Source organism: Heteronotia binoei, chromosome 21 (assembly GCF_032191835.1).
Source record: "Heteronotia binoei isolate CCM8104 ecotype False Entrance Well chromosome 21, APGP_CSIRO_Hbin_v1, whole genome shotgun sequence".
NCBI classification, from domain to species: Eukaryota; Metazoa; Chordata; class Lepidosauria; order Squamata; family Gekkonidae; genus Heteronotia; species Heteronotia binoei.
The window spans coordinates 175,538,778-175,550,634 of NC_083243.1; the positions used below are offsets into that span (position 1 = coordinate 175,538,778).

Below are 11,857 nucleotides of genomic sequence, written 5' to 3' on the forward strand. Positions count from 1 at the left end.
TGGACTGCTATGTACCTGGCAACCTATGTTTATAATCCTTTTCAAGTCTAGGGAGCCATTAAAAATGAGACGTCTTTCATGTTCTCGGTAGGCTGCTTGACATGGTTGATGGCTGTTTGTCTTGGTGGTCACAAGTTGCGCATGAATGCTTTTGGCCAAGGTCATTTTCTGACTATCCTGATAGTTAAGCTATGCTGCGTGACAGCTGCTGAGGCCATATCCCTGAACCCACTTGCTCCATTATCACATCACTGCTGCAGTATTATTCTTTCAAAATTACACACCACTTTGGTTCAACTACCTCCCTTTCCTCCCAACTCCAATGAGCTAGGCTCAGTCTTCCCTTAAAGCAGATTGGAAGGACGGACTTTGTAATTCAGAAGTGACAGGGACTTTTCTTAATCCAACTAACTATTCCTGTAGCAAAGGCACAAAGAAGTGTATCCATTCACAGTTCAGTTCTAATGGGGGCAGCGGGGCTCAGGGTGCTCAGCCTGCCTCTTCTTAATTAAACCACTTTTGAAAACAAAAATCAATCATAAAATACCTCTCTTTGTAAAGAATAAACTTCCCAAAGGGAGAGTTAAATGTAATATTAAAGGCTACACATAATCTCTTAAAACTGAATGGCAACCATCCATTTCACACACAGAACCACAGACTAATTTCTGAGGTTACAATCTGGCAATGTCTTGTTTTGTAAGGATTATGGTGGGCTTCTTACTGACAGGCACAAGGATACAATAGTGATTATACCCCAGGATCATCTGCTGTCATCATCTTATGTTCTGTACTGTGTTCAGTTTACAATATACTTCCAAACACTGTTTTTGCAAGAGATGGAAAATAAATATTTCATCCAGCAATTGCCTGCACTTACTTCTGAAAAGCCTTTTTACCACTTAAGAATGTATCACTTAAGAAAAAGAATGTACCTCACCCTTCCTCTAAATGATGCTGCTTAGCATTTGTGCTACCTAGCCCTGTGGCGCAGAGTGGTAAAGCTGCAGTACTGCAGTCGGAGCCCTCTGCTCATGACCTGAGTTCGATCCCCGGCGGAAGCTGGGTTTTCAGGTAGCCGGCTCGAGGTTGACTCAGCCTTCCATCCTTCTGAGGTCAGTAAAATGAGTACCCAGCTTGCTGGGGGAAAAGTGTAGATGATTGGGGAAGGCAATGGCAAACCACCCCGTAGAAAGTCTGCCGCGAAAACGTTGTGAAAGCAACATTACCCCAGAGTCGAAAACAACTGGTGCTTGCACAGGGGACTACCTTTACAGCATTTGTGCACATGTGTATAGAGACTCAAATAGAAACTTGACCCTCATCTCTAAGCTGTGCAAAAGGGAGGCTTCTGTGGATGAGTTTCCTTCACATCCACTTAAGTCACAAACTACTATCTTTTATTTACTACTATTTGGTATGTGTGGTAGATTCAGGGGGGGAAATCAGGCATTCCAAAATAAGAAACTTGACATTTCACCGATTTAAATCCATTCACCTTGGATCAAGTTACCCCTGAGCAACATAAGAGAAATATGACTTTGAAAGAAACAACCCCGTATCAACTGCTGAACTGTTTGCTAGAGAAACCCCAGGCTGAGCATTTCCATCCCACCACATTCAAGGATGGCTGATCTTGAATGGCAAAGGTGACAGAGAGAGAAAGAGAACTAACTTGTGTGTGCAAATTTATTGACTTCCACCAGCTCTTCTACATTGCCCCTTTCCTTGCTCCAACCTCAAGCAATCCAACAAAGCGCAGAACACCGGATGGCGAGGTGCCCCTGCAGACCGCAGCAGGAGAGAGACGCCCACCGGTACTACAGTGAAGAGGGCTGTGAAAGACGAGAGTGCCTGCCTGAAGCGAACATCAGACAAGAGATGAGCAGGCAGCCGGACATCCAAATGGTCACTGAGGTATGGGCACCACACCTGGAGCCAGCCAACTGCACGACATGCAGTGTAAAGAAGCTAGCCATCTACTGAAAGTGAGCGGTTCCCTGCCCCTATCACTACAGGGCTATTAACCAGCTACTGCGAGGCTGATCTTTGGCAGATTTTGCAAGAGGAGGCTAAGCAGCGCAGTCCCGGCAATGGGCTGGCAGCCACGGTGAAGGCAGGACACGCCATCGTCTCCCAGCAGGGAAGAGCTGCACAGGCCATTCAGGGTCTCACACTGCATTGTGCTTCCCGTTACCTGAATACTCCTGCTGCTGAAACAGCTAAGTGTGCAAGTGTCAGAAAATCGGTACAACAAAAGTGTTGGGAAGACCATTCGCCCCTTGAAATAGATATGAAGACTGAAACCCAGCACCAAGTACGAAGTGGGAACCCCTCACTGTCAAAGCATTTGGCACCACCTGCTGTCCAACCATGGGACTACCACAGGGGAAAGAGACAGACCACTTGTATGGCGTCTCCAAACCCCTCAAACATCCCAAACTCAGTAAGTCTGAGGTCTAGCTCAACCAATGCCGATGATTCCTGCCAGTCCATCCTTTTCCGCTGCTGTGGTTCCGGTGGAGGGGCTGCTATCCCAAGGCTACAATTTCCTCCTTGATCCAGGGGCAGAAATGCTGCTGCCGTCTGCCCCTAAAGACTTAACACGATCACAGTGCGACAGGATAACTTCATTGTGGCTAACGATACTCTAGGAGGGCAGAGGTGCAGCCTTTGGTCAGTTGTTAGTAGCCCTGAGGGAGCAGCAGGAGATGATAACCCCTGCAAATATAGAAGAAGAGCCATTGTGGCAAAGAAGAATTCTCATGCTGACAGGCACTCTTTGCACTCAGGAAATGCAGCAGTTGGACGGCTTTGCGCTTCGAGCCTAGAGCAGAAACAAGTGAAGGAAGAGAACAGCCAGAATGAGACTGAATTTTCACCCCTCCCACTAGAACAAACCAACAGAAACTTATGCCACACATACAAGCTCACAGCTTTCCAACGCCGTCCTTAGTAAGTCCGCGGAACTACCACTCCTGCAGTTCTGCACTCATAATAGCTAAATTTCCTTGATTCCTAAAATTCTTGCCAAGCCATTACAGCGAATAGCTAGAGACCCCTATCCTCAACAAATTGGTCTATATTCCCTTCTAAAATGCACCCTTGCGGCTAAGAGGTTACAGCTTCCCACAGTGAAAGCAACTGAAGAGCTCAGGTAGATTCTCTCCTATACTGGTGCATGGCAATTCATTTTGTTATAACATTCACAAAAAGAATGGCATTTACCTCAGCAAGGCTAAAATCCTACCCAGAAGAGCCAGTTTGGTGTAGTGGTTAAGTGTGTGGACTCTTATCTGGGACAACCGGGTTTGATTCCCCACTCCTCCATTTGCACCTGCTGGAATGGCCTTGGGTTAGCCATAGCCCTGGCAGAGGTTGTCCTTGAAAGGGCAGCTGCTGTGAGAGCCCTCTCAGCCCTACCCACCTCACAGGGTGTCTGTTGTGGGGGAGGAAGATAAAGGAGATTGTGAGCCTCTCTGAGACTCTTCGGAGTGGAGGGCAGGATATAAATCCAATATCTTCTTCTTCTTCTTCTATCAGCCTAAGGTACTGCTGGGAGAAGACCCAAAGGAGGCAGAACTATGGCTTCTTGTTTAGCTCCAGTATGTAGATTAGCTTAGCCTTGGATGCCTTTGCAAGGACCCCATGCACTCTCCTCACAGCAAAGCCTCCATCAATACTCTGAGATTGTGACCACGACCAGAGGGGCCAATCCAAGGGCAACCCTCAATTCACTCACCTGTTGTTGCTGCTGCTGCTGCTGCCGCCGGTATTCCTCCTCGCTAGCTGAAAGGGCCTGAGCCAGTGCCAGATCTTCCTCCTCCTGGGTGCTGTGGCAGACAGAAATTGGATGACTCAGACATGCTGTGCAATTAGGATTCCTCCCCCAGCTCCCTGGCACATTAATCTCAATATAGGGAACACACACTACAGCTAGAAACGGCACACATGCTGGGCGATCTGTCTTCAGAACCTCCTAGATCTGGGAGGTGACAGGATCAAGGCTGCTATGTGTATGTGTGTGGTGCGGGGAGGCAGAAAACCATGGGAAAAAACTGGCTTCACAGTGATGGTAAGGAGGGGAGGGAAAGGCAGCTGCGGCAGGAGAATCTGCCTAAAACCAAGGCGTCTGCCAAAACCAAGGAAACTGATGAAACCCTTGTCCATTTCAAAGCCGCTGTGGCTGTTTTTTAAGGCAAAAAAATACACATCAAGAGATTTAATCAACCATGGATCCCCAGCAACATCAATACGTTGCTCCTTGGCTCGCTCATGCAAGGAAGCAGAGGTGAAATGCAAAAGCCCTCCCCTGCTCTTTCTGCCACAGAAGTAATACGCATATGAAGCTTGCTGATCACAGACCCAGGAGACCTCACGAGGCATAATAAGAGAACTGGCCCTTCAGTGCCAAGAGACACTCAGTGAACTAGGGGCAGCATAAATCATACTGTGGTTCAAGCAGGTTTGGGTTGGGCAGCTCCCTCCTCACTGTGCCAGACTGCCCCACACAAGCGGATTCCAAGCACTCAATGAGGACCTACAGTCAGGTGGTCTCTTAAAGGTAACTGCCACTGTGCTGTACCTGCGGGACTGCGGTTGGGTGGACACTGTCTCTGCAAGCGACATCTCCAAGGCTCGTTGCAGTGCTTCCTCCTCACTCTGAAACAGCACAAAACCAGAGTCCTGCTAACAGAGTCAGCCTGGTCATCTTTTACTGCCTGCAGGGCTCTGTGGATTCCAAGAATTTGGATAGGGGTTTTTCTTGCTACCCTTAGAGCCAACAATAAATTACGCACATTAGTGAATTCTGCATCAAGGTAATTTGCATTTTTGGAACATGCTAATAGGAGAGGGCAAAAAGAGAGATAACACAGCAGAAAATACCCTTGTTAGGAGAGATAAACTCAGTTCCTCTTTACCCCAGTTCCCTCCGGAAGCTGACAATCTGTTTTCTTTTCTGGTTCAAATCAAATTCTTCTCTTTTGTTTCATTCAGCACTTGAGGTTATAATGATTATCTTTGGAGGTAGCAGGTCCACATTGGACCCTGAGCATACTTCCTGGTTTTTCAGGTTGCTATTTTAAGCCAAGAAATGCGCATCTTTGCTAATTCTGGTTCTTTTTAGCTTCCATTCCATTTTCTGATTTTTTTTTTCCTCCCTGAAGATTCTAAAGAATTTGGAGCTGGGATGTGCTTCATCTTTGTAAAGCAGCTTTGTAAAGCACAGAGTGGTAAGCTGCAGTACTGCAAGTTCTGCTCATGACCTGAGTTTGATCCTGGCAGAAGCTGGGCTCAGGTAGCTGGCTCAAGGTTGATTCAGCCTTCCTTCTTTCTGAGGTTGGTAAACTGAGTACACAGCTTGTTAGGGGTAAAGTGTAAATGTCTGGGGCAGGCAATAGCAAACCACCCCATAAAAAGTCTGCTATGAAAACGTTGTGATGCAATGTCACCCCAGAGTTGGAAATGACTGGTGCTTGCACAGGAGACTACCTTTACCTTTATTGTATTCTTAAGTGAGATGCAATGATAACCGTCCATTCTGCAGGATGAGCATGGAGGATGCTTTTCAGTGCCAATGGCATGTTGAGAAAGAAGAAACTTTTGAGTGTCCAGTGTGTGGACCACCACTTACCAGACCATTCTGTAGGTCAACAGACAGAGGAGAAGTACTTTGGGGCTGGGGGGCTCTTGCTGTCTCACCGGCTCTGCATGCAAAGGAGAGAAGAGGGGTCAACTAGTACAAATCATCTACACACCCAATGGAGAGGAACTCTCTGGAATGAGTGGCCTTACATGGCACAAAGCAAGGTCCACATTCATGTTCCTGAGAAGTCACTGGGCTCTGTGATATTTTTGTGCCTCAGAGGCATAAGGCTGGACGGAAAGGAAATCTAGCTTTACAACACACGCGTGCCATGGTAAGTCATTGTCAGAAAAGCCATAGCTAAACATTAGGGAAGGGAAATGATAGGGATCATTAGTGTTATGGTAGCTCCTGAGAATACTATAAGCTATAGGTGAAAGAAGAACCTAGGGAAGACATTGTCTTTTGTGCCCTGTCTGTTGGCTATCTAGAGAAACTGCATAAAACAGGCTGCTGGACCACTGGTCTGATCCAGCAGGGGTCTTCTTATGTTTAAGAAGGCAGGGCAGGGAAAGGTGGTTGTTTTGATACCTGCTAGGGGTTGGTGGACTTCCAACAGACCTCTTGGCCCCACTGCTGGATGCAGTGCACTCAGGTGCTTTGGTTGACTTTTGAGCTCTGTCAATGGCTGCATGCCTGCAGGAGTAAACACAGCCCTCAGGAACTCAGTAGGAACAACAACACCCTCATTACTGCACAAAACCCTTCCTGTCATCAGCCTTCACTGAAGTAGCTCTCCGCCAACACCTGTGCTTCCTCTCAACTCATCTCAGCTGTAGATGCAGCCAGCTGGGCAAGTGCCAAAGATGTTTACAACATTAGAGGAAGAACATGCTTTGTCTACCAATCCCATAATGCTTTAACAAAGCAGTCTAAACAATCATGGATGGAGAAAAAAAGTGTATAAACACAAGTCCCCGAAGATGTGCACTAAGATTGCACTCCTAGAACTGGCACAGATGCACAGCCAACCAAACAGCGTTTACCCAGGACATCCCCAGTTCTGCCTTTACCCTGCCTTGGAGAGTGGATGCCCAGCCCCAGTGCAGTCATGATCCAGGGGGTGTCGGTGCTTGAGGCAAAAGTTGCCGCGACATTGGTCACAAACAACCTTCATCATCTCCCGTTGCTTGCAGCCAGGCCGCTGACACTTGTTGGTGAAGATCTAGGTAGACAAGAGGCAGTTGTGACTGATGGAGAGCCGAGAAACAAAAAGTACCAGCCTGCTTTGCACCGAAAGAAGCCTCCCAGTCCAAGGGATGGAAAATGACCCTAGCATACACACTATTCTTAATCTTGCATTTTGAACCCACCTGGTTCTAATCCAGCTCTTAGGCAACAGACATTATAGCCTCAGAGAACTCTGCTGATACCTCCGTTTTGACACATAACTCTTTCCTGCTGTCGCAGCTTTTTCAATGCCCCCCCCCCCCCCAATTTTGGGCTGATCACATCTCTGTCACACTACCGCTGATAGGATCCCTCATCGTTTGGATCGAGGCCATGCTCTGCACTGTTCATGAGAGACGTTCTAGAGTCCACTGGGGATTGGCTGCAATCAACCAACTGCCCTCACTCAACATGAGGAACCTCACCCTGGCAGACGACTCAGGCTTTGGATGCACCTGATTTTGGTGGGCTCAAAGCAAAGTCCCACCACAGGCCGTTACTTCCTACCTTGCGCTTTCGCTGAGCCGGGTCCGATTTGCAATCCTGGTCTATGTGTGCGCCCACCACAATATCAGGCATCTCTCCTCGCTTCACAGGAATGGGCGTGCTGCAGAGTGGGCACACAGGAACCTGCACATCCTGAGCACAGAACAGAGGTTGAGCTGATGCTCAAGGGGCAGTCTCTTCAACCATTCAGTATATGCAGTTCCCTAGTGAGCTCAGTTGCTCCCAAACAATCAGTCCCAACAAGAAGTCTTCCAGAATATGCTTCAGCTCCGACTTTGAGAAGCCTCAGAGGGAAGTGAGCTCCAAAGTTTTAAAACATCTACTAAAAAAAGCCTTTGTGCACTCCATTCTTTTATGGAGTTGATGCACAGATAAAATTCAGGTGATATGGGAGTTAATAATTTTCTTATTTTAGGTCTACTTTGCTCAAATCTTATGCTTGATTTAAAAAAAAAAAAAAAAAAACAGTTAAGCTAAGCTGGGCTTGCCATCACTCTCACCAGGATTCAGCTTCTATTACCTGCCTGACATCCAGTCCCCTGCCAGAGCTCAGATCACAAGGCCTGTGTCATACAGGAAGGAAAGGATGTAGAGATGGCACCAAAGCCCAAGTCTTCAGCTGCTCTCCCCAAAAGTCTCAAACACCACGTCAGAGGAAGATTTAAAAAAAAAAAGACCCTTGAGAAAGGGGACTAGGAACCTCATGATGAACAGCAAAAGACGATAAGACACAATATCTTCGATTGATTTCCAGGCACAGGTTAATATTCAAGGAAACAGCAATTTCACATTCAAGTTAAGAAACACCTTGGCAAGTGGCCAGGAACTCACAACAGCTAGGGGCATAGCAAAGCAGCCACCTTCCCAGCCCTGTTCACGAAACAGAGAAGCTGTAGAAAGGGCAGTGATGGGCAAGGGAATCAACAGGATTAGATTTTCTGAGGAAGAGATTGACCATTACAGACATAATGTAATCTTACACTATTTTATTCCAGCCACTATTTTCTTCCTAAGAACTTAATAGACACATAATAGACACTGGGGTTTTTTCTAACCATTTTCCACCAACTTCCACGGCCATGGAACCAGTTTGTAAATTATTGCGCTCATGCCCCCAATGATACATCCCTATATTAACTAGCAATCCTGATGAACTTGAAGTCAAACCTATTCAGGTTGTCTTGGGTTGCTCTGGTATTGAAGTCAAGTTGTATTTGGCTTCCTGTTTTTAATCTGCCTGTAATGGGAGTTATACCAAACCTAATTTGACTGCTTTTTTCACAAAGTAAAAAATGTCTGCTGGATCTGTACCAGAATTACTCCTTTGAAATTCATTCAAATAAACAGCACAAGATTGAGCTTTTATTACCTCAAACTATTTCAGTACTCAAATTCATTGCTCAGATAGCAAGTAAAATATGAGCGACTTTGTTAGTAAAGTAGGTAGCAAATTATTGTGGCATGCAGACAGTGAATGAGCCTCCAGTTGGAAAATTTCTGGGTTCTCCAGGCTGCACTTCACCTGTTAGTAGTTCCACTTTGTGGTTCTCAACCAATGGTGGTTGAAAAGCATTTCTTCACAGTAATCACCACCTCGGCACAGGTGATGCTTCCACAGGTTAAGCGAGCCATTAAGAGTGCAAGGTCCATCAAAAAAGTCCTGGGATCTAATTGCCTTCATGAGTCTCAAAAAGCAGACCAACCTAGCTGATTCCTTCCACAGAGAGGGCACACAATGGCCTTCAAAGCTAATAATCTGCCATATCTGGTCCATCTAGCTTAGTGTCTACCCTGACTGCCAGCAGCTCTCCAGGAACTTAGGCAGAGATCTTTAACATCATCTGCTACCCAATCTTTAACTGAAGAAGCCATAGATTCTGGGAGCTTCTGTATACCAAACAAGATGCTCTATCATTCCGCTATATAGCCTCTCTTCACCATAGGTTGGATCCCACTTAATAATTCCAACTACTGCATGTTAGGGTGATTTTCACCAATTCTTCTTTCCTGCTGCAGGTCTCTGACTCCCCCTTCACAGCAGCATTTCATGGGGCATCGAGGGATGCTGTGGCAGAGAAAGTCAGTAATTTGGGTGGGGGGGTCCCAGCCCATGTCAATAGGGACTGCTTCAGACCACTGACAAAGAGTATTGCATCTCATGGGCTATTTGTCATCTGGGACAGTTCCGTGGTTATCATAAAGACGACAAACTCCTGAGTTTGCCCTATTTTAAACCTAAAGATCTCGCCTCCCCTACTAGAAATAAAAAGGTAAAGATAGTTTCCCTGTGACTTCCCTAAAACTGCAAGCAAACAGCTTCCTCCACAGCAGAATGGGAACAATGTATTTCATAAATGCTGGATGAAGTCTACTGCGACCCAAATATCCAAGCCCAAGTCCTTCCTCTTTCAGTTTCACTTACCTTTTTGTAAGCTGAAGTGCAGTTGTGATTGGCATAGGCAACATGGTTGGTGCAGAATAGCTCCCCGCAAGCATCACATTTCAAGGGAAGAAAGTCTGGGAGCATGAAAGGACAGGATGACACATGAGATGAAGCTGTAACAGTTTCCCATGCAACCCTCTAACAGACAATCCAGGTAGTCTACCAGGTGTCATAATAATGGAATTGCTGGATTTCCTTTATTTTAAGGCATGTGCCTTGTTTCAGTTCCTAAGAACTTAACAGACACATAGGAAAATATTCAGATATAATTATCCATAGCTCTCAGATAGCTGAAGCTTGTTTTAGAAGAAGAAGATATTGGATTTATATCCCGCCCTCCACTCCGAAGAGTCTCAGAGCGGCTCACAATCTCCTTTACCTTCCTCCCCCACAACAGACACCCTGTGAGGTGGGTGGGGCTGAGAGGACTCTCACAGCAGCTGCCCTTTCAAGGACAACCTCTGCCAGGGCTATGGCTGACCCAAGGCCATGCTAGCAGGTGCAAGTGGAGGAGTGGGGAATCAAACCCGGTTTTACCAGAATGTTCTTTGTAGGTTTTCCCTCTTTGTATTCAGTTTTTACTGCAGTTCAAAGGATATCAAATCCAGTGTAGGATAGATAACAGATCTTCTCAACCACCAGAACCTGGGAAGTCTTCCCATGGCAAGTCCTACAAAGCTCTACACACAAGGAGCCTCAGATACTTCAGGCCTCCTTTGCCCCCTGCTACAAATCACTTAAGTTCCCAGTACTGAGAAGAAACAAAAGAATCCTCGTTCCAAGTCTCCACTTCCCCCAGTACACAACTGGAATTAGATGTCAGCAGCCCTGATTCTCCCCCTGCCTTCCTTAGAAGTTGACGGGTGCTGCCTGCTACACCAGTGTATTACCTAAAAGCTCACCCTCCCCTCCATCCGCGCCGCCCAGGAGAAAGCAAGCCCAGGGGTCCACGGGACATGTTACCAACAGAGATTCTCACCGAGCTGCTTGCAAGACGGTTCCGAGCAGTGAGCACCTAAATCAGGGAACTCCATGGCGCTACTTGTGGAGACTGGATCCGGGGAGGAAGGATCCTACCTGTAGGGTAGAAAACAGAGAGAGCAAGAGATTAGAGCCCGGGGAAAGAAAATGTCACCACGTCAGGCGGAGATGCAACTGCACCCGCAGGGAGGGGAGAAGGAAGGGGAGGAGCTTCAACACCTATGGGTGACTGAGAAACTATTGCAAGGGTGCACCGCAGCACCCAAGAGAAGAAATAAGGTGAAGGACAATGACATTCTTGGTGAAAGATACACAGAAGGATGAGTAAAGTCACGAAACCGGAGGCGCAAGTAAGGAAGAATCAGAACCCAAAACAGGAGCTAAGCTCCGCCTTCTCTGCTGCAAACAAGGAAACCTGAGCCGGCTCCACCCCACCCACTTCCGCTCCTGGGCTCGATGACGTCATCCAGCTACGACCACATGAACTAGCCCTCGAGGGGTTCAATGGGTAGCCTTGCTCGCCGTGCTTCCCGTTGCCACTACCCCATGCCGCGGCGCAGAGAAGGCGCCTCCCTTGCCTTTAGTCCGACGGCATTCTGGGAAATGTAGTGTGAGGAGAGGCTTAGCCTGCACAGAGATCAGCCGGCCTCAGAGCTGTGTTTAACAAAGCAGGAGTCAAGTGGCGACTTTAAGACCAACCCATTTTTTTTTTTAATTTAGAACGTAAGCTTTCGTGTGCTCTTAAGCGCACTTCATCAGACGAGGAATCCAGCACAGTGAGCAGAGCCATACATAGCTGGTAGGCTGTGCTTCAGACCAACATAGGGTTGCCAAGTCGAATTTAAGAAATATCTGGGGACTTTGGGGGTGGAGCCAGGAGACTTTGGGGATGGAGCCAGGAGACATTAGGGGTGGTGCTAAGATCAAGGCTGTGACAAGCATCATTGAACTCCAAAGGGAGTTCTGGCCATCACATTTCGAGGGACGGCACACCTTTTTCAATGCCTTCCTTCCATAGGAAATAATGGATAGGGGCACCTTCTTTGGGGGCTCATAGAATTGGACCCCCTGGTCCAAACTTTTTGAAACTTGGGGGGTATTTTGGGGAG

The 11,857-nt window shown here is 47.1% G+C and overlaps 1 protein-coding gene across 2 annotated transcripts; it reads right to left on the bottom strand.

Annotated features, from left to right (window-relative positions):
• Positions 1 to 1,675: 1,675 nt before the first annotated feature.
• ZFAND2B (zinc finger AN1-type containing 2B) lies at positions 1,676 to 11,216 on the bottom strand. Of its 2 annotated transcripts, none has more exons than XM_060261078.1 (10): positions 11,117 to 11,216; positions 10,747 to 10,844; positions 9,747 to 9,841; positions 7,325 to 7,456; positions 6,661 to 6,812; positions 6,179 to 6,283; positions 5,636 to 5,708; positions 4,586 to 4,662; positions 3,743 to 3,833; positions 1,676 to 2,827 (listed from the first exon to the last, which is right to left on the bottom strand). In XM_060261078.1, the coding sequence occupies exons 2-10, from the start codon at positions 10,799 to 10,801 to the stop codon at positions 2,789 to 2,791; spliced, it is 819 nt and encodes a 272-aa protein (XP_060117061.1). In that variant the 5' UTR covers positions 10,802 to 10,844; positions 11,117 to 11,216; the 3' UTR covers positions 1,676 to 2,788. The 2 variants fall into 2 exon arrangements, with proteins under 2 accessions (XP_060117061.1, XP_060117060.1); XM_060261077.1 differs by having other exon boundaries at positions 10,968 to 11,188.
• Between the last annotated feature and the right edge of the window lie 641 nt (positions 11,217 to 11,857).

Coding starts and splice junctions, on each gene's coding strand:
- ZFAND2B (XM_060261078.1), bottom strand. CDS start 10,801: ATGGAGTTCCCTGATTTAGGTGCTCACTGCTCGGAACCGTCTTGCAAG. Junction 7,457..9,746: donor GCACTTCAGCTTACAAAAAG/GTAAGTGAAACT, acceptor TTCTGTGCTCAG/GATGTGCAGGTTCCTGTGTG. Junction 2,828..3,742: donor AGCAGCAGCAGCAACAACAG/GTGAGTGAATTG, acceptor TTTCTGCTCTAG/GCTCGAAGCGCAAAGCCGTC.